The sequence below is a fragment of the Bubalus kerabau genome, chromosome 3 (assembly GCF_029407905.1).
Source record: "Bubalus kerabau isolate K-KA32 ecotype Philippines breed swamp buffalo chromosome 3, PCC_UOA_SB_1v2, whole genome shotgun sequence".
NCBI lineage: Eukaryota > Metazoa > Chordata > Mammalia > Artiodactyla > Bovidae > Bubalus > Bubalus kerabau.
In genome coordinates this window covers 92,238,154-92,261,156 of record NC_073626.1, presented here as the reverse complement: position 1 = coordinate 92,261,156, position 23,003 = coordinate 92,238,154, and the positions used below count along the sequence as shown (strand labels likewise).

Sequence of the window (23,003 nt, the reverse complement as noted above, 5' to 3'; positions counted from 1 at the left end):
CATATTCAAAAGCAGAGACATTGCTTTGTCAACAAAGGTCCATCTAATCAAGGTTATGGTTTTTCCTGTGGTCATGTATGGATGTGAGAGTTGGACTGTGAGAAGGCTGAGCACAGAAGAATTGATGCTTTTGAACTGTGGTGTTGGAGAAGACTCTTGAGAGTCCCTTGGACTGCAAGGAGATCCAACCAGTCCATCCTAAAGGAGATCAGCCCTGGGTGTTCATTGGAAGGACTGATGCTGAAGCTGAAACTCCAATACTTTGGCCACTTCAAGAGAAGAGTTGAGTCATTGGAAAAAGACTCTGATGCTGGGAGGGATTGGGGGCAGGAGGAGAAGGGGATGACAGAGGATGAGATGGCTGGATGGCATCACCAACTCGATGGATGTGGGTTTGGGTGAACTCTGGGAGTTGGTGATGGACAGGGAGGCCTGGCGTGCTGCAATTCATGGGGTCGCAAAGAGTCGGACATGACAGAGCGACTTAACTGAACTGACTGATTCTTTATCTTAGATTTATCTAAGAAAATGCTGCTATGATTTTTGTCCAAGAATGTTTTGCCTATATTCTCTTCTAGGAGTTTTATGGTATCATGTCTTACATTTATGTCTTTAAACCATTTTAGCTTATCTTTGTATTTAATGTAAGGGAGTTTTCTAATCTCATTGATTTAAATGTAGCAGCATTTGCAACACCACTTGTTAAAGTGACTGTCTTTTCTCCATTTTATGTTCTTGCATGCATTGTTGTAAATTAAATGACCAGAGGTTTGTGGGTTTATTTCTCTGAATAAATTTATTTCTCTGAATTCTGGAAGATTATGCCTCCACTTTTGTTCTTTTCCCTCAGGATTACTTTGGCAGTTCTGGGATTTTTGTGGTTCCATATAAATTTTAAGATTATTTTTTCTAGTTCTGTAAAAATCAAAAAAAGGTCAAGGATATTTTCATAGAAACTGCATTAAATCTGTAGAATGCTTTGATTAGTATGGCCATTTTAACAAAATTCTTCCAGTCCAAGAGTGTGGGCTATCTTTCCCTTCATTGAATCATCTTAAGTTTTCTTTTTCAATGTTTTATAGTTTTCAGTATATAGATCTTTAATGTCCTTGGTTTTTATTCCTGGGTATTTTATTTTTTGATGTAATTTTAAACTGGGTAGTTTTTGTACTTTCTGTTTCTGATATTTCATTATTAATGTAAAGAAATGTAAAAGATTTCTGTATATTAATGTTATATGTTACAACCATGCTGAATTCATTCATTAGAGTGAATAGATTTTGTGTGGAGACTTTAGGGTTCTCTATATAAAGTACCATGCCATCTTCAAATAGTGACATGTTTCAATCTTTCCTCCCAACGTGGACATTTAAAAATTTTTCTTATCTGATTGCTGTGGCTAGGACTTCCAATACTATCTTAAATAGACATGGTGAGAGTGAGCCTCCTTGGATGGTTGTTGAATTTAAGGCTTTCAGATTTTCACTGTTGAGTATTATGTTGGCTGTGGGTTTGTTATAAATGGTTTTTATTATGCTGAGATATGTTTTCTGTAGACCCACTTTGGTGAGAGTTTTTATCATGAGTGAATGTTGAAGTTTGCCCAGTGTTTTTTCTGTGTCTATTGAAATGACCATGTGGCTTTTGTCTTTCCTTTTGTTAATACGGTGTATCACATTGAGTATGTTGAACCATCCCTGGGACCTTGGAATGAATTTGATTTAATCCTGAGGTATGATTCTTTTTATGCATTGTTAGCTTCAGTTTGCTAATATGTTATTTAATATTTTTGCATCGATTCTCATCAGAGATATTAACCTGTACTTTTGTTGTTTGGTAGTGACTTTGTTTGGTTTAGTTATCAGGGTGATGAATGCTTCATAGAATGACTTTGGGAGTGTCTCCTGCTCTTCCGTGGTATAAATTCTTCCTGTATGTTTGTTAAAATTCCCCAGTGAAGCCATTGGTTCTGGACTGTTTTCACAGAGCTTTATTATTACAAATTCTATTTCACTTCTAGTGATTATTATGTTCAAATTATCTATTTCTTCTTGCTCAGTCTTGGCAGGCTGTATGTTTCTGTAAACTTGTCCATTTCTTCTAAGCCATCCAATTTGTTGGTGTATAAACTATTCATAGTACTCTCTTATGATTTTTTTGTATTTCATGGTATCAGTTGTTATTTCTCCTCTTCCATTTCTTATTTTATTTGGTTCCTCTCTCTTTTCTTCTTGGTGAGCCTGGTTAAAAGTTTGTTAGTTTTGTTTATCTTTTGAAAAAGCCAACTCTTGTTTTTTATTGATTTTTTTCTATCACTTTTTATCTCTCTTATTTCCTCTCTGATTGTTATTTTCTTCCTTCTGCTGTCTTTGTGGGTTTTTTTATTTTTGGTTCTTCTCTTTCTAATTATTTTAGGTGGTAGTTTCAGTTGTTTGAGATTTTTCTTGTTTCTTGGAAGGCTTGTATTGCTTATGAACTTCCCTCTTAAAATTATTTTGCTACATCACACAGATTTAGTAAGGTATTTCCATTTTTGTTCATCTCGAGATATTTTCTGATTTCTTGTTTGACTTCACTATTTACCCTTTGGTTTTCAGTAGCATATTGTTTAGTGTCAATGTGTTTGTTCTTTTCCCATTTTTCTTTTCATTTTTGTTTTCTAATTTCATACTATTTAATTAGTTGAGGCTTATTTTGTGACCTAGTGTGTGGTCTATCCTAGAAAACATTTCTTTTCTTGAAAAGAAGATGTAGTCTGTTTTTGCTTTGTTCCTGTAGATATTAAGTCTGACTAGTCTGTCGTGTCATTTAGGACTTTTGTTGTCTTATTGACTGTCTAGATAATCTATACATTAATGTCAGTGGAGTATTAAAAATCCCCTACTATTATTGTGTTATTGTCAGTTTCTCCCTTTATACTTGGTGTAGTATTTGTTTTATATATTTAGGTTCTGCAATATTGGGTGCATATATGTTGATGAGTTTAATATCCTTTTCTTGTACTGATCTGTTTATATATAACGCCCTTCTTTGTTTTTCTCTGTGGCCTTTGTTTTAAAGTCTGTTTTGTCTGATATGAGTATTGCTACTCCTATTTTCTTGTCATTGCTACTTGCATGAATTACCTTTTTTCATCACTTTTCTTCAGTCTCTGTGTCTGGTACTCTGAAGAAAGTCTCTTGTAGGCAATATATACCAAATTCTTGCATTTTTATCCAATCTGCCGATCTGCATCTTTTGATCAGAGCATTTAGTTCATTGACATTTAAAGTAATTTTTGGTAAGTATATATTGCTATTTTAAACTTTGTTTTCCAGTTGTTTTTGTAGTTCTTTTTTATTTTTGGTTTTCCTTTTGCAGTTTGACGACTTTCTTTTGTATAATGCTTGAGTTCCTTTCTTTTTGGTTTTTGTGAATCTGTTGTTGCTTTTTGATTTATGGTTGCCATGGAAATCAAGTATGTTGACCCGTGACTACATCTGCTTCAAAGTGAGTCATTCAAATTCAAACACATTCTAGATCTACATTTTTATACTCTCTTCTCTCACATTTTGTGAATTTTGATGTCCTGTTTTACATCTTCTTGCTTATCCTTTTACCGTTTATTTAGCTATAATAACTTTTATAATTTTTTGGTTGCTTTTAATCTATGTCCTGCTTGTTTAAGTGATCTTCCATCCATTTATATAGCTGCCTTTCCTATTGGGATTTTTTATTTTCTATGATCTTGCTGCTTTTCTATTTAGAGACCCTTCCATATTTCTTTTAGGATAGGTTTAGAATCACTAAATTCTTTTAGTTAACTTGTCTGAAAAATTATTTATTGTCCATTCTATTCTAAATGATGATCTTACTGGGTAGAGTATAAGGTTGTAGATTTTTCCCTTTCAGTACTTTGAATATACTATGCCACTCCCTTCTGACCTGCAGGGCTTCTGTAGAGAGATCAACTGATAGCTTGATGGGGGTTCCCTTGTAACTGATTCTTTTTCTCTTGCTGCCTTTAGAATCTACTCTTAACTTTTGCCATCTTAATTATGATATGTCTTGGTGTGTGTCTGTTTGGATTCATCTTATTTTGGACTCTCTGTACTTCTTGTACCTGGATCTGTTTCTTTCTTGAGGCTTGAAAAGTTTTCAGCCATAATTTCTTCAGATACGTTTTCAGTCTTCTTCACAATATCTTCTCCTGAAACTTCTATTATGCATAGGTTTTATATTGTCTCATAGATCTCATATGTTGTTTTATTTTTTCCATTTGTCTTTCTGTCAGCTGTTCTAATTGGATTATTCTCAATTCTGTGTCATTTAGTCTGCTATTCATTGGTTTTATCATGGCAATTGAGTTACCTCTTTCAGTTGATTCTTCTTTATAGTTTCTAGTTCCTTGTTACAATGATCTGCATTTTTATCAGTAATCTTTCTTAATTCCTTTAGCATTTTTATTATCTCCTTTTTGAATTTAGGGTCTAGCAGACTTGGGAGGTGTGTTTCATTAATCTTTCAGCAGGTTTCCTTGTTCTTTTAATTGGAAATAGTCCCTCTGGTTTTTCATTTTAATTAACTTTCTCTGTCTCTATGAATTTTGGAGAAAGTTATCTACTGTGGTCTTAAAGAGGAGTTTTTGTGCGACAGTGTCCCTGTGTAAACTGTGTATGTCCAATATTTTTGCTGCAAGGGCTAATTTCAATACGGATGCCAGCCATGTCTTTTCTAGAGTGTGCTGGCCATTATCCCCTTGATAGGTGGTGTGGTTGGTGTGGTAGTATCTACAGCCTGTGTAGGATTTGAGGTGGGGCTTCTTTGCTCTGTTGCTGTCACCAATCTGTTGGGAGTAGGGTTTGTTCTCTAATTGTTGGAGTAGAAGTACTAAGGCTCCAGGTTCAGTCAGGCTCTATTGCTTTTGAGTGTGTGCCCTACCTAAAAAGGAGATGATTCCTGAAGCAGGTGAGGCCTGTCCAGTCACAGAGGACCTATACACTGCCCATATTGCTGTACAGTTCCACTCAGAAGCAGGCCATGATTGCATGTCTTTCTCTGTTGTCTTTGTCCTAGATCTAGTGAAAGACTATGGTATGAGATAGTCTGTGGTTGACAGTGAACATTGTGGCTGCAGGAATTGTTCGGGTGGTGGTGCTGCCTGAGATATGGGGTGCCTCTATGGCTGACTTCTAGAATCTCTCTGGCCCAGAGTTAGTGCTAAGCTGTGGTGTGGAGAGGGCAGAGTTGGGCTTTCTCATGGGAAACAAGCCACTGTGTATTCCTGCTCAGGGCTTGTCTACCAAGATTCAGGACTCAGTTGTTGCACGCTCTTGTGGAGCTGCCCACGGTGTGTGCCATCAGTGTCCACTGCAAGCTCACCGCTGCCCAAAGTCTGTGCTGACAGTGGGCTCTGCAGCTCCACTTAGATCACACCCCAGTGCTCCACTCTGTCTCTGCATAGCTGGGCTAAACCTTTGCCCAGATCTTTTTCAATGAGTCAGCTCTTCACTTAAGGTGGCCAAAGTATTGGAGCTTCACCATCAGTCCTTCCAGTGAATATTCAGGGTTGATTTCCTTTAGGATTGACTGGTTTGATATCCCCCTCTTTATTTTTTCCATAGTAAATCTATTTTAAATTTTTTCCAGAATTTCCATATTGTTTTCTTTTGTGGTTGAACAAATTTGCATTCTCACCAACAGTGTGCAATGGTTCCATCTGCCATATCATCACTAGCACTTATTTCCTCTATTATTGTTGATAGCATTATAATGTGTGAGGTGAGGTGTGAGGGTGTGAGTGTGATAACTGTAGTGTGTGAGTGTGAGGTCATAACTGGTTGCAGCTTTGATTTTTATTTCCCTGATGAGTGATATTGAACATTTTTCATGTACCTATTGGCCATTTGGGTGTGTTCTTTGGAAAACTGTCTATTTAGTTCTTCACACTATTAAAAATTACTAAATTATTTTCAGCTGTGCTGGGTCTGCCTTGCAGCCTGTGGGCTTTCTCTAGCTGCAGTGAGTGGAGGCTATTCTCTAGTTGTGGTGCACAGGCTTCTTGGCTTCTCCTGTTGTGGAGCACAGGCTCTAGGGTGTGTGGGCTTCAGTAGTTGCAGCACATGGGTTCAGTAGTTGTGGCTCTCAGGCTGTAGACACAGGCTCAATAGTTGTGGTACACAGGCTTAGTTGGCCCATGGCATATGCGATCTTCCTGGATTAGGGATCAAACTGGTGTCCCCTGCATTGCAGGACAGATTCTTAATGACTGGACCAGCAAGGAAGCCCTAGTTCTTCACATTTTTAATTGGATTTTACTTTGTTACTGAGTTTTATGAGCTCTTTATATAGTTTAGATATTAATTTGTCTAATATATGGTTTGCAAAATTTTCTCCCCATTCTCTTGATTGCCTTTTCGTTTTGTTAATTGTTTCTTTTGCTGCGCAGATGCTTTTAAGTTTGATGTGGTCCCTTTTGTTGATTTTTGTGTTTTGTCATTTGTGTTTTTTGGTGTTATATCAAAAAAGTCATTGCTAAGACCAGTGTCGAGGAAATTCTTCCTACATTTTTTTTCTAGGAGTTTTATAGTATCAGGTCAAATGTTTGATCCATTTCAAGTTAATTTTTGTGAGTGGTATTAAGAGATGGGTCCACTTTAATTGTTCTGCATGTTTTTATCCACTTTTCCCAACACCATTTGTTAAAGAAATATCCTTTCCCCATTGGGTTTCTTGCTTCCTTTGTCAGGTTAATTGACCATATATCCAGGGATTTAATTCTGGGCTCTCTTTTCTGTTCCATTGGCCTCTGTCTATTTTTGTGTCAATACCATAGTGTTTTTATGACGACAGCTTTGTAGTAGTTTGAAATTAGGAAGTATGACACCTCTACTTTTGTTCTTTATCTTCAGTATTGCTTTGGCTATTTAAAGTCTTCTGTGGTTTCATGCAAATTTTAGGATTTCTTTTTCTATTTCTGTGAAGAATGCCACTGGTATTTTGGTGGGCTTTGCTTTAAATCTATAAATGGCTTTGAGAAGTATGGACATTTTAAACATTATTCTTCCAATCCACGAACAAAGGATGTCTTTGTGTCCTTGATTTCTTTCAGCAAAGTCTTGTAATTTTATTATATATATCTTTCACTTCCTTAAATTTTTTAAGTATTGATTTTGGTGCCAATGTGAAGGAAATCATTTATTTTTCAGACATTTCATCATTACTGTATAGAAAAGCAACTGATTTCTGTATGTTGATTTTGTGTCCTGCAACTTTAATAAAATTTTTGGTTAGTTCCAACAATTTTTTCATTGAGTCATTGGGATTTTTTATGTATAAAATTGGATAGCATATGCAAATAGCAACAATTCTATTATTCCTTTCCAGTTTGTTTGTCATTTGTCTTACCTGATTGCTCTAGTTAGGACTTCCAATGCTGTATGGAATTAAAGTGGTGAGAGTAAGCTTTCTTCTCTCCCTGATCTTAAGAGGGAGACCTTTCAGCCTTTTACCACTGAGTATGATTTAGCTATGGGTTTGTTGAATACCATCTTTATTAAGTTGAGGTATATTCTTTCTATATCCCTTCTTTTAAGTGTGTTTATCTTGGAAGGCTGTTGTATTCTGTAAAATGCCTTTTCTGTGTATACTGAGATGATCATGTGATTTTTATCTTTCATTAATTAATGTGATGTATTATATTCATTGATTTGTGTATGGCAAACCATCTTGTATCCCAGGGATAAATCCTACTTGGTCATTGTATATAAACCTTTTTAATGTATTCTTGAATTCAGTTTAATAGTTTGTTGAGAATTTTGCATTTATATATATCAGGAATATTTTCTTGTGGTGTCCTTATCTGGCTTTCATATCAGGGTAATGATGGCCTTGTACAATAAATGTGGGAGTGTTCCCTCTTTCTCACTTTCTTGGAAGTTTGAGGAGAATGGGTCTTAATTTTTTTTTATATGTTTGGTAGAATTCACTGGTGAAACCATCAGGTCCTGGGGTTTTCCCTATTGTGAGGTTTTTAAAATTCAGTCTCTTTACTTGCTTTGTTTAGATGTTCTGTTTCTTCCCGATTCAGTCCTGATAGGTTGTGTGTTTCTAGAAATTTATTCATTTCTTCTAGTTTAATATGTCAGCACATAATTATTCATAATGGTCTTTTATTACCCTATTTATTTCTAGTATCAGTTGTAATGTCTCCTCTTTTCATTGCTAATTTTAAGGGTTTTTTTTTTTTCTTAGTTTAGTTTAGAAGCATGTCTATTTTATCTTTTGGAAGAATTGGCTCTTAATTTTGATGATATTTTCTATTGATATTTTGGTCTCTGATTTATTGCTGTTCTGATCCTTATTTCCTTCCTTCTGCTAACTTTGGGGTTAATTTGTTCTGCTTTTTTATTCCCTTGTGGTATAAATTTTGGTTATTAAAATCTTCGTAATTTTGTAGTACACACATTTTTCCACTGTAAATTCTTTTCAGAACCACTTTTGCTATATACTATGAGTTTTGATATGTTGTTCTTACTTCCTCATTTGTTTTGAGATAATTTTTTCCCCTTTGGTTTCTTCTTGACCCATTGGTAGTTCAGAAATGTTTTGTCTAGTTCACATATGTATATTTTCCAGCCTTTCCATGTTCTACTTTTATACTAGTCATGATTAGAAAAGATAGTTGTTTTGATTTAGACCTTAAATTTGCTAAAATTTGTCTTGTGCCCTATTATATGATCTATTCTGGAGATTGTTTTATGTGCATTTGTGAAGAATGTGTATTCTGCTGCAGTTGGATGGAATGTTCTATAAATATGTTAGGTCCTTTTGTTCTAAAGTGTGGTTCAATTCAAACGTTTCCTTATTTTCTATCTGGATGGCATATCCATTCTTAGCAGTGGGATACTGAAATCCCCTTTATTATATTGTTGTCTCTTTATCCATTTAGATCTATATTTGCTTAATGTATTTTTAAATTAAAAGTTTTTTGAAGTATAGTTGATTTACAATGTTGTGTTAGTTTCAGTTGCATGGGAAAGTGATTCAGATAAATATATGTATATACACATATATACATTTACATATGTTCTGCTGTGCTTTGTCACTCAATCATGTGCGACTCTTTGCTGCCTCATTGACTGTAGCCTGCCAGGCTCCTTGGTCCATGGAATTCTCCAGGCTAGAATTTTGGAGTGGGTTGCCATTCCCTTCCCCAGGGGATCTTCCTGATCCAAGGGTCAAACCTGAGACTTTCACATCTCCTGCACTGGCAGGCTAGTTCTTTACCACTAGTGCCACCTGGAAAGTATATATATATCTTTTTGATTTATGATTTTCTCTGGATATGTGCACAGGAATGGGATTGCAAGATCATATGGTAACTTTTTAGTTTCTTAAGGAACCTCTGTACTGTTCTCCATAGTGGCTATGCCAGTTTACATTTTCAACAACAGTGGAGAATTCCCTTTGCTCCACATGCTCTCCAGGGTGTGTAGAAATCTACAAATCTGTTTGTAGGTTTTTTTGATGATGGTCATTCTAACTGGTGTAAAGTGATACCTCATTGTAGTTTTGATTTGCATTTCTCTAATAATTAGTGATGAGCATTTTTATTCATGTGCCTTTTCACCTTCTGTATGCCATCTTTTGAGAAGTATACATTTAGATCTTCTGTCCATTTTTTGAGTGGATTTTCTTTAATTGAGCTGTGTGAGGTGTTTATATATTTTGGAGATTAATCCCTTGTATCATTTGCAGATATTTCCTTCCATTCCATAGGTTGTAGTTTCATTTTATGGTTTCTGTTGTTGTACAAAAGATTTTAAGTCTAGTTAGATCCCATTTATTTATTTTTGTTTTTATTTCCATTATTCTAGGAGACAAATCTAAAAAAAATATTGCTGCAATTTATGTCAAAGTGTGTCCTACATGTGTTTTCCTCTAGGAGTTCTGTGTTATTTGGTTTTACATTTAGGTCTTTAATCTGTTGAGTTGATTTTTGTTCATGTTCGAGAATGTTCTGATTTCATTTTTTACAAGCTGCTGTCCAATTTTCTAGTGTGACTTACTGAAGAGACTGTCTTCTCTGTTATATAGTCTTGCCGCCTTTGTAGTAGATTAATTGACTATAGGTGGGAGAGCTTATTACTGTGCTCTCTGTTCTGTCCCATTGATGTATATTTCTGCTTCTATGCCAGTACCAGAAGAGTTTTGATTGCTTTAGCTTTATAGTATAGTACAAACTCAAAAGTGCCTGATTCCACCAGATCTGTTTTTTTGTTTTGTATCTCAAGATTGCTTTTGGGTTTATATACAAATTTTTAAAAATTTTGTTCTAGTTCTCTGAAAAATGCCATTGATAGTTTGATAGGGATTGCACTGAATCTGTAGATTGCACTGTGTAGTCTAGTCATTTTGATGACATTGATTCATCAAATCCCAAATCATGGTGTATCTTTACATTTGTTTATATAACATTTGATTTCTTACATCAGTGTCTTATAGTTTTTGGAGTACAGGTTAAGGTTATTGGTCTCCTTAGGTAGGTTTATTCCTTGGTATTTTATTCTTTTTGATGCAGTGGTAAATGGGATTGTTTCCTTCATTTCCCTGTCTGATCTTACATTGTTAGTGAATAGCAATGCAAGAGATTTCTGTGTATTAATTTTGTATTCTGCAACTTTACCAGATTCGTCGATCAGCTCTAGTAGTTTTCCAGTGACATCTTTAGGATTTTCCATGAATCATGTCATCAGCAAACAGTGACAGTGTTACTTCTTTTCCAACTAGGATTCCTTTTATTTCTTTTTCTTTTCTGATTGCCGACTTCCAAAGCTATGTTGAGTAAAAGTAGTGTGAGTGGACATCCTTGTCTTATTCCTAATCTTAGAAAAAAAGCTTTCAGCTTTTCATTATTGAGTATGATGGTAGCTGTGGGTTTGTCATATATGGCTTTTATTATATTAAGGTATATTTTTCCCTATATGCCCACTTTTTGGAGAGATTTTTTTTTTCCCCAATGGATGTTAAATTTTATCAAAAGCTTTTTCTCTATTGAGATGATCATATAGTTTTTATTTTTCAATTTTTCCTATCGTGTATCACACTGATTTGTGGCTATTGAAAAATCTTTGCATACCTGGGATAAATCTCACTTCATCATACTGTATGTATGTTGTTGTTGTTTAGTTGCTAGGTCATGTCCGACTCTTAGCGACCCCATGGATTGCAGTATACATGGCTCCACTGTCCTCCACTATTTCCCAGAGATTGCTCAAATTCATATCTGCCTCCCCATTCTCCTTTTGCCCTCAGTCTTTCCCAGCATCAGGATATTTTCCAGTGAGTCAGCTGTTCGCATCAGGTGGCCAAAGTATTGGAGCTTCATCATCAGTCCTCCTAATTAATATTCAGGGTTGATTTCCTTTAGGATTGACTGATTTGATCTCCTTGCAGTCCAGGAGTCTCAAGAGTCTTCTCCAGCACCCACAATTTGAAAGCATGAATTCTTAGGCACTTAGCCATCTTTATCGTCCATCTCTTGCATCTGTACATGACTACTGGAAAAACCATAGCTTTGACTATATGGACATTTGTCAGCAAGGTGATGTGTCTTTGCTTTTCTAATATGCTGTCTAGATTTATCATGGGTTCTGTTCCAGGAATCAAGTATCTTAATTTCATGGCTGCAGTCACTGTCTCCAATGATTTTGGAGCCCAAGAAGATAAAACCTGTCACTGCTTCTGTTTTTCTCCTTCTATTTGCCATGAAGTGATGGGATCAGATGCCATGATCTTAGTTTTCTTGAATTTTAAGCCAGCTTGTTCACTCTCCTCTTTCACCCTCATCAAGAGGCTCTTTAGTTCATCTTCACTTTCTTCCATTAAAGTGGTATCTGAGGTTGTTGCTGTTTCTCCCAGAAATCTTGATTTCTGCTTACAATTCCTCCAGCTTGGCATTTCACATGTACCCTGCATATAAATTAAATAAGCAATGTGACAGTATATAGGTTTGTCATACTCCTTTCCCAATTTTGAGCCAGTCTGTTGTTCCATGTCCGGTTCTAACTATTGCTTCTTGATCTACATACAGGTTTCTCAGGAGACAAGTAAGGTGATCTGGTATTCCCATCTCTTTAAGAACTTTCCACAGTTTGCTGTGATCCACATAATCAAAGGCTTTAGCAGAGTCAATGAAGCAGATGTTTTTCTGGAATTCCCTTACTTTCTCCATGAGCCAATGAATATTGGCAATTTGATCTCTGGTTCCTCTGCCTTTTCTAAATCCAGCTGTACATCTGGAAATTCTCAGTTCATGTACTGCTGAAGCCTAGCTTCAAGGATTTTTAGCATAACCTTGCTAACATGTGAAATGAATGTAGTTGCAGTTTGAACATTCTTTGGCATTGCCCTTCTTTGGGACTGGAATGAAAACTGACCTTTTCCAGTCCTGTGGCCATTGCTGAGTTTTCCAGATTTGCTGACACACTGAGTGTAGCACTTTGGCAGCATCTTTTAGGATTTTAAATAACTCTGCTGGAATTCCTTCACCTCCACTAACTTTGTTCATAATAATGTTTCCTGAGGCCCACTTGACTTCATTTATCTTGATTCATGGACCTAAGATTCCAGGTTTCTATGCAATATTATTCTTTAGAGCATCAGACTTTACTGTTACCACCAGACATATCCACAGCTGAGTGCTATTTCCACTTTGGTGTAGTTGCTTCATTCTTTCTGGAGCTATTAATGTTAGTAATTCCCTCCACTGTAGCATATTGGACACCTTCTGACAGAGAGGAGCTCATCTTCTGATGTCATATCTTTGTTCTTTTCCATACTGTTCATGGGATTCTCTTGACAAGGAGGAGTGATCTGCCATTTCCTCCTCCAATGGACCATGTTTTGTCAGAACTCTTCACTATGACCTGTCCATCTTGGGTGGATCAGCATGGCATGGCTCATAGCTTCATTGAGTTATACAATTCCCTTTGCCATGGCAAGGCTGTGATTCATGAAGAGGCTTTTTAATGTATAGTTGGATTCACTTTGCTAGTATTTTGGTGAAGATTTTTGTGTCTGTATTCATCAGTGATATTGACCTGTAGTTTTCTTTTCTCTGTGGTATCTTCATCTGGTTTTAGTATCAGGGTGACGCTGGCCTAATAGAGTGAGTCTGGAAGAATTCCTTCCTCTGCAAAATTTTGGAATAGTTTCAGAAGGATAGATGTTAACTTTTCTCTAAATGTTTGGTAGAATTTGTCTGTGAAGCCACCTGGTCCTGGAATTTTGTTGGGAATTTTTTAATCACACAGTAAGTTTCAGTACTTGTATTTCATTTGTTCATATTTTCTATTTTTTTTCTTGGTTCAGTCTTTAAAGACTACCTTTCTAAGTTGAAAACTTGTCCATTTCGTCTACACTGTTCATTTTACTGGCCTACAGTAGCTCATAGTAGTCTCTTACGCTTCTCTACAAACGAGGATTCGAGTTGCAAACTTTCAAAATTGCAAATCCAGAGAGGTCTTCAGCAACTCAGTGAGCCTTAGCAAGAACCTCAGGCTAGATCTGTAAGGATGACTTCAATGGATTCGTGCAACACAAGATTTTTATGAACTGTCCTCTTCCAACCCTTTACTTTTAACCTTTGTGTGTCTTTAGGGTTGATGAGTCTCCTTAGGCAGCATAGAGCTGGCTCTTTTTTTTTTTTAATCCATTCAAGCTACTGTCTGCCTTTAACCTGGTGATTTCAGTCCATTTATATTTAGTGATTATGCAAGAATTTATCATTTGCCTTCTGGTGGTTTACCATCTCCCCTGGTTTGTTTTTTCCCCTCTGCATACCTTAGCAAATTGGTGGTCTTCCCTGTAATTTTCTCAGTCTCCTTCCCCCCTCCCCCCACCCATGTTTTATGACTCTATAATAGACCTTAGCTTCTGGTTAACCAAGAAGCAAAAATCTTATAGATGAAACAGCCCTTTTTATTCTGATGGGAACTTATCTTTGTTCACCTATAAAAGTTCCCCTCTTTAATCCTCTTCTTATAGTTTTGACATCACAATTAACCTTTTTATGCCATAAATTTATTAGCAAGCTATAGTAGTTAGCTATTCTTGAGTTTTTTTCATTTAAACTTTATACTATCATTAAGTGTTTAACAAACCATTCTAATGTAAAGTTAAAAGTTTTCTAATTTTCACCTTTATCAGAGTATTATGAACTTCCATGTTTTTCTATCACTGGCATGGTTTCATTTCAGGTTAAACTCTTCTAAAATTTCTTGCAAGGCAAGTCTATTGGTGAACTCCTTCAGGCCTCATTTAGGAAAGTCTTTATTTCTCCTCATATCTGAAGGATAGGTTTGCTGTTAAATTTTGGTTGGCAGTTTTTATCCTTCAACACTTTGAATATGCCCTTCTTCTCTCTTCTGGCATATAGAGTTTATGCAGAGAAACCCATTGATAGCTTACTCGGGGATTACTTTGTAGGTTACTTGAATTTCTCCCTAGTTGCTTCTTCATCATTGATCTTTTATTGGAGTGTTGCTTTACAGTGTTGTATTAATTTCTGCTGTACAATGAAATAAATCAGCTGTATGTATACCTATATCCCATCCCTCGTGGGCCTCCCTCTCACCCACTCATCTAGATCATCACAGAGCAGCAAACCAGGCTTCCAGTGCTTTGTAGCAGGTTTCCCACTAGCCATTTTACACATGGTAGTTTGTGTGTCAGCCTTCATCTCCCAGTTCATCTCCTACCCCACTACCCCCAACCATGTCCACACGTCTGTTGATTTTTGATAGTTTTATTAGACTGGGTCTTGGAGACAGTCTGTCTGCATTGGGATAATAGGTTGTTCTATTACATTCATGGACCTGTATGTCCAATTCCTTCCTCAGGGTTGGAAGTTCTCTGATTATTTCTTTAAATAAACTCTGCCCCCTTCTCTCTCCTTCTGGTACAGTTATCTAGTATTTGCTTTTCTGATAACTCTGAGTTTCTTCACTTTTTATAAACCTTAGTTCTGTCTTTTAAATGAATCATTTCTAAACTCCTACCATTCAAGTCACTTATTTCTTCTTTCATCAGAGCTGTTATTTTTGCTCACTAATGCATTCCTCATCTCATTCATTGACTTCTGCTCCAGAATTTACTTGGTTCTTTTTAAAATTTCAGTCTCTTTGATAAAGAATCTGTGATCATTAAATTATTCCTAAGTTCACTGAATTTCCTTTCTGAGTGTTCTTATAGCTTGTTGAATTTCTTCATAATAGATATTTTGAATTTTTTATCAGTTAGATCACAATATTCCATGCCTTTGAGTTCAGTTACTGGACAATTAACATTCTTTCTGTGATACCGTATTTCCTTGATTTTTCCTAGTGTTTGAGGTTATGTACCTCTGCTTTTGCTTTTGATATAGCAGACACTTTTCTTAGTGAAGGATTTGTTTTCTTTGGCTGTCACAAATCAACAGGCTGGCATCTAAAAACCTTCTTTTGTGTTCCAGAAGATGACACTGTAGCTCACGTTTCTGGTTTTTCCTTACCAGGGTTAGTTTTCAAGGCTGCATTCAGGAGCACAGAAAGAGCCAGGAGCTGTGGGCTTAGTTGCCTGGGGCTTTGGGGATGCCCAGGACCTGACAGGGAGATCCAGGAGTAGGATACTCCCAGAGATCTGTGAATAGACTGCTAGCTGAAACCCCAAAGCAGATGGCAGGAAACACATTATTTTGGTGTTCTTTGGCATTCTTGTTTGCTTCCTTCCATTTCCTCTCCTTCCTCCCAGTCACAGAAATCCCCCCTCAGAAATCGAAGAGCTGCTGGAGACAAATAGCAGCCAGGCAGTCTGTCCCTCACATTTGGGCTTTCCATCTCTACTGACAAAGAGGTAGCCACCGATGCCAACACAACTGTAGAGCACTGCGGTGTCATCCTGTGCAAATCAGGTGCCTCAATGGAGTCCCCTCTCTCCTCTGCCTTTAAACTCACCTCTGTCCAGCTCTGTGTCCTGGAACCTCCCATCAGGTTGGCTGAACCTCTACAAATTCTCTCTCTCCCATGAGTGTCCAACACTCAGTTCTATACTCTTCAGGTTTTCCTTTTCCTGATCACAGCAAGTAGGGGTGAGGCAGGCTTACTGTCTCCCTGGGACCCACAGCCCTTCTGAAGTTCTATTTTGAGGTGCAGAGATACACGGTAATCCCTGCTGTCCTGGTATAATGTGCAGAGGCACTTTTGTTCAGTTATGGATGTGACACCAAAGAAAGAAAAGAACTCATGCTGCCGTGATCCTGACATTCCTCTAGAAGCTGGTGTTCTACTTCTTGATCTAGGTGCTGTTTCCATGGGTGCAGTCAGTGTTTAAATTTATAAAAATGCATCAAGCTGTACAATTTTATATATGTATATAATACTTCAAATGTTAAATACAATTCCACTCCAGTTTTGGTGAGTATACAGCCAAAATAATTGAAAGGGGGAGGACTCAAAGAGATATTTGTACACCCAAGTTCATGGCAGCATTACTCACAATAGCCAAAAGGGGGAGGCCACTGAAATGTCCCTCAAAAGATGAATGGATAAACATTGTATATATAGACAGTGGGATATTATCAACTATAAAACAGAAGGAAATTCTAATGTATGCTGTAACAAAGATGAACCTTGACATTATGCTAAGTGAAATAAGCCAGTCTCACACAAGGACAAATACTGTGTGATGCCATTTCTATGAGGTACTTAGAGCAGCCAAACTAAAGAAAGAATAGAATGATGGGTGCCAAGGATTGAAGGGAGTGAGAAATGGAGAGCTGTCATTTAACAGAGTTTCAGTTCTGCAGGATGGAGAGAGTTCTGTGGCTGGATGGTGGCAATAGCAGCAAAACAATGTAAATAGACTGAATACTACTGAACTGTATACGTAAAAATGGTTATGATGGTAAAATCTGTTATGTGTTTTACCACAATTTTTTAAGTTAAATGTGACCTTAATATATGCTGTCCACATAAATGTATACTAATGAAGTTATTAACTTACCTCTGATGAACATTCCAGAATTTTAACACCTCTACTCTGAGTTACTCTAAACCCTACATTTTAAATCCCATTGAACACAAGTAAAAAAAGCCAACAACCAACTCTCCCCAAGCAGCAAAGGTAGGTAAGATGCTGAAGACTGCTTTCCCTCACACAGGATCTTTACACTAAACAAAATGCTTCGACCTTCTTCTTTCCACTTACATTCACAAGTCTCTTTCTAAGGAGGCAGGTCAGACAGTTTCCCCAGCTTTGTAGTGGGGGTAACAAACCTAAGAAAAAAATAAAATTGCAGCCCCTCCACCCTACCAAGTTTAAATTTTCTGGTACCAAATTTAAGATGGAGGGCATCCTCCTTAGAACCTTAAAGTTCGTTAATAGACTTTAAATGCAAATTTGACTTACAAATTAGTTTTGTGCTTCTGTTTCCATAAGAAAATGCCTTATAATATGTAGATCTTTTTATATGTTGAACAAAATTCACTTTGACTTGAAAACATTTTATTTAATTTATACAAATAACTACTAAATACAAAAAGTAGATTAAAACAAAATAGTTATTTTTTTCTGGCAGAGTTTAAATGCACATAATGGATAATTCCGAAGAAAATGCATTTTCCCCACAGCGTTCAGGACTAAAATTCTACTGAAATCTTTGCTTCTAAATCAGTAATATATTCGGTGGTGTCACGTGGGTAATGGCTAAATACGTTCTGCATATGAACTGAAAAAAAGTTACAGTCTACACACATATAAATGTGAAGCACTTAAAATGTGAATTTAACAGATAATAAAAGAAAATGTCCATTTCAGAGTATAGTGTTAAAAACATTTTGGTAATAAAATCATAAGACCACATAAAAATAAGCTTTAACATATGCATGCAGCAGTTTTGTAAAAACTGCTACCTGCACAAGTAATAAATAATTTGCAAAGTTGTGTATAAACAATTCCTAATGTTCAGCATCATTGTAAACATCAGCACATGTGTAAAATGCAGCAAAGTCTGACATTACATTTTGTTTTGCCAAATTGAATTCCTATTATCCAAAGACAGACCAGTGGAGTACACAGCCAACATTTTGGCAAGTTGGGTCTTTAAAATTAAGAGTAACAGTGCAAGTAAGGAATGCAAAGAATTCCTAGTGCAATAAAGAAGAGAAGCACAGGCAATATTGCTGATTAAAAATTCACCACCTCCTTGAGTTTCCCGTGGGGAGTGTCTAGGAGACCTGTGAAGATATGCAAAGCCACTGTCTTAATGCCCAGATCTCTTTTAGGATTTCTCTGTGTTCCTCCAGTTCCCTACCTTTGCAACATTGTCTGTCCAACGTTAAGTCTCTGCAGTGTGAACAGTTTGTGAAATGCCCAGGTCACAGTCATTGAGCGAGGTTAGGGTGGTTTTGGTGTCTTCCCCAGCACGCAGCCGAGTAAGATGTCTGCCTTGTCAAAGCAGCCATTCGGGGAGGGAGACAGATGGATTCTGTTCTGATAACCAGTCAGGCCAGCAATAGGTCCCAGCTGGACAACAATAATGTCAGATCTTCCTTCTTGACACCATGAAAAATGTCAACAGTCAGTTTTCAATTTGTCTAGGGAATTATCAATTTTGGTCAAAGTCTTTTTGATACGCAGGGCTGTGAGTCTGGCAGATGGATTTTGATACCAGCATTCTTTCATCAGCTTGGCCAGGGAGGTTAATGTCTGAGGAGAGAAAGAACCAACACCACAGTGAATAAGAAGCTGGGCAGATGTTATGCCAACCATTTTGCAGGGCTCTGCAGGTCTTGTGATATTATTACCATCTTCCTTACACAATAATCAAAGCCTTGGCTACTGGTAAAGAAGCCACTCTTGAGTGTCTTAATGCTACCATCTGACTTTATCAAGTCAATTACATACACCAGTCTGGACCCCTTGATGGTTTTATGGGTATTAAAAGCCATAGTACTAACTCAGAGTTAATACTGAAATATGCAAATGGGGTCATTTCTCAATGTCTTAAGATTTGTTATTACTGCTTAACAACAGCAATTAAGGATTGGCAGCATTAAACAGCCTATGTTTGGAATTTCAGATATGCAGAGACAGAAAAGAATTTAAAAGCATTAATTCAAGTCTCGTGGTTTACTGGTGAAACTGCAGCCCTAGGGCTAGTGGCATAGTAATGACTCTCCCAATTCCTGGAGCTGGTCAAGGGTAGAAAATCTTGTGAATATTGTCATTTGTTATCAAGATTTATCGATGTGGCTCTTTCAAGAATGAGACCACTTTGTGAACCTGTTCTACTAGGTCTAAAGCCCTTTTACATAAAATAGGGAGAGAAAGCAACAGCACAGATCACTCTACCAGCCGAAACTCTGGTACGTATAGAGTTGTATACAAGTGTACAGACAGTATAGCTCTGAAATGAAGCAAGCATAGTACTCTTACCGGGTCAGAGAACCATCTGTTGGGTATGTTAGGCCTCTGTTGATCCACACAGACTACCTTCCTCATATCTTCAAAACTTGGGTCATTGGGAACCACATCATAGAATGGTGGCTTGTAATCCTCCACAATACCTTCATACATGGACAAGAATTGTGTTGGTTAGCAAAAGAATAGAGGTTTCCAGGGTATTATTGATGGGCATCACAGGATACAATGCAGAAAAAAAAGAAAAAGTACCAATCACCTTTCTCAAACTTCAAGATGATCCTAAAAGCTACAGGTAGGTCTTAAAAAAATACGTGGAAAACAAAGCAAAGGAAGGAAGCCCTGCAGAGGACTTAAGGGCAAAAACTGTTTAGAAGAAAATGTGACTGCTACTCAAAGAGAATCTCTTTGATTAAATAGGGTCAAGATACCTAAAGAAGGTACATGACTCTAGTAACTTCAAACCATTAATGAAATGAAATGCAGTTCATGAACTAGAGCTAGAGGTAAATAATCCAAAACCATCAGCAAAATACCCCTTTCTGTTATTAGGGAAAAAGTCACTGCTTTGAAATAATCCATCCCCTTTGGAGGATGCAAATATGTAATATGAAATGCAATTTCCTCATTCATCCAGTATGTTCTCAGTACCCTCTGTCATTCACAGCTGTCTGTCTGATGGCTCTATTATTTCCTCTTAGATCAAAAGCACAAAATAAAATGCGGAGGACAGTCATTGGAAAGGAGAAGAATGGCTAAAAAGAATGAACTCTTCCTCACTCCCAGGCAATTATGAAAGTGGCTAATTTCTGCTCCGGCATGGTTTTCAATGCCTTGGAAATCTTTTTCCCTAGCAAAATTACATCAGTTCCTTACTCTTTGCAAAGAAAAGTAGTTCCACAAACAGAAAAATTTAAAGAAATAATTTGGAATGAGAAAATGGATTCTTTTCTTTATAGAAATAAAACCCAGGAAATCCATTACTTTTCTTCCATCATCAAAGGCCTCAACAATGCGGCTAGTGGATTCCCTGGTTTACTGCCCTCTCCCTCCATGTAACTTCTCTTCCTTTTAAATACCTACGAGATCGGTTATTGGCACAGACGGGAAGATAACTGTTTTGCAATCTCCTTTTCATTTGTCAAAGAAATTAACAGTGAGAAGCTGTTCTAAAAGATCCCATATAAATACAAACCATTTATGGAAAACATTAGTCATGATAAGGAACATCTGTTAAATACTATAGTTTTGTTAAACTTCATAGATTTATTTTAAAAATGGAATGTAGTCTAAATTAGATTTAAAAATTATAATTGATATTTTAAAATCTAACTTACCCACATTGCTTGACTGTGATTGTAACGTGTACTAGTCAGTGGATTAACACCTTTCCTGGCAAATCATAAACAGTTCAGACTGGGCATAAATCCCTGCTTTCAAAAGATGACTTAAGATACTTCATCTCAGAGGCCTTACCTACTACTGCTCTAGTCAGGTCCCTAGGAAGCATTCAAAAAATATTTTAATTCTTTTCAATACACATATTACTAGGAGACATCACATAAAATAGATCTGAACACAGATCTGCAAGATAATTTATACCTTTATAAGGGCCACATGAATTTATAAGAAACAGTAGGATTGTGCCTACTTTATCATTCTTTAAAAATCTAGCATGATAGCCATTTGGGAGTAATTTGCTTAGCCAGCTTGGGAAGGGTTATACAACTATGAAGTTGAATTTTTATGTAAATGCAAAAGTACAGTTAACGGTTTTTAAAACAGAATTTGGGAATACCCAACAGTAAATTTCACTATACAAAGATAAAGTTTTCTTTTGGGTTTATAGTTCTCCATATTTTAATTTTAACTGCCATTTTTAACAAAAGGAATCAAGTTTAAAGAGACTTTAATTCATTATGTCTGGGAGTTAGTCACACCTCTTGTCAACCATTGGACAAATGGTTGACTCTCTCCATCTAATGTTGATCATGCTTCCGCAGAATAAAATAAGTCTGGGATTAAACTCCACCATCATCTGGAACTCCCTCTGGTCAAGGAAAGCAATTATTTCAAAGTATATTACATACCAACCATGTGTGGAACATCATACTAAACACTGAGGATGATAAAAGTATAAGACATGCTCTCAGTTTTCAAGGAACTCTAGTGGAAGATGAGGACAAGCCCCTCTCTTTTTTTGCTTAGATAATGGAAATCTTGTTTAAAAAAAAAAATTGTATTTTACCCCTTTATATATCTTGAAAGGCAAGGATAGACGTTCTAAGTTTTACTTGCTAGTTTCCAAATTGGCTTAAAAACCACTTTAATCCCTTAAACTGTGTGATCCAGAGGCTGTCCTTTGCACTTCAGTTCAGTCCCTCAGTCGTGTCCAACTCTTTGCAACCCCATGAATCACAGCACGCCAGGCCTCCCTGTCCATCATCAACTCCCAGAGTTCACTCAAACTCATGTCCACCGAGTCGGTGATGCCATCCAGCCATCTCATCCTCTGTTGTCCCCTTCTCCTCCTGCCCCCAATCCCTCCCAGCATCAGAGTCTTCTCCAGTGAGTCAACTCTTCGCATCAGGTGGCCAAAGTACTGGAGTTTCAGCTTCAGCATCAGTCCTTCCAATGAACACCCAGGACTGATCTCCTTTAGGGTGGACTGGTTGGACTAAGGATATACAAATAAAGATGTGATGTTGGTGATGAAAATAATAGAATATGGAAAAAAATATAAACTAGGAGTAGGGAGAAGAGGTGGGGGACGCAGTGCTCAGGGCGTTTGAGAGAATTAAACCACACTACCTGTGTGGTTTAAGTACCAGACATAAACCTTGTGCTATGGAAGCATAAGAAACTTTCTGGGAGCCAGGACCTGAGGGAACCGAGAGATAAGTTGTCGAGAAAGACTACGGGACAAGCAAACACCAAGGAGAGGGGGCACTCCAGGCAGGGGGAGCATAGGAGGGGATATGGGACAAAGACAAGGGGTTTACAATGATCCTTCCATGTTGGAGAGGGGCAGGGACGTTCTCTTGGCTGATATGGGTGCACATGTGGTGGGGAGGGTGAGAGGTCAAGGTTAGGCTGTGAAGTGACTCATGTTGTCGAGGCAGGAAGTTACTTACAACTATTCCTCTTCTGCCAGAAAACAAGTGGATTTTCAGTCCTTTTACAGTAGCACCCAATAAGCAGCTGCCAAATCATGAGCCAGCGAAGAGAACAGCGTGCACTCAGCAAAAGGGACTAAAAATACAAAGTACTTCAAGTGCCAAAGGAGTGGTACAGCAACAAAGGATCCAGGAGCACAGCAGGAGAGGAGCTCTTCAAGAGTGGTCAAGGAGGGACAAAGCCTGCCAGGCCTTGCTTTTTCACGTTAGGGGAGTGAAACTTCAATAGCCATGGAAAGAATCAGAGAAATTATCCATAACCTCTTCCCCAACAACTTTGGACATGTGTATCTGATTTATACAATGAGTTTTATTCCTGGACATATATCTAAGTGACATTTTTCTCTGGAGCAAATATACCTTTACCAACAATATCCCTGGCATTAA

At 37.2% G+C, this 23,003-nt stretch overlaps 1 protein-coding gene across 3 annotated transcripts in view; it reads right to left on the bottom strand.

The window, feature by feature from the left end:
- Positions 1-17,506: 17,506 nt before the first annotated feature.
- Positions 17,507-23,003, bottom strand: part of ACVR1 (activin A receptor type 1) — a 131,257-nt gene continuing 125,760 nt past the window's right edge. For all 3 annotated transcript variants that reach the window (XM_055572513.1, XM_055572516.1, XM_055572515.1), the window contains 2 exons: positions 19,456-19,586; positions 17,507-18,726 (listed from right to left, as the gene is read on the bottom strand). In XM_055572513.1, the coding sequence (XP_055428488.1) occupies positions 18,592-18,726; positions 19,456-19,586 (266 nt within the window). In that variant the 3' untranslated portion in view covers positions 17,507-18,591. The remainder of the gene's footprint in view (positions 18,727-19,455; positions 19,587-23,003) is intronic.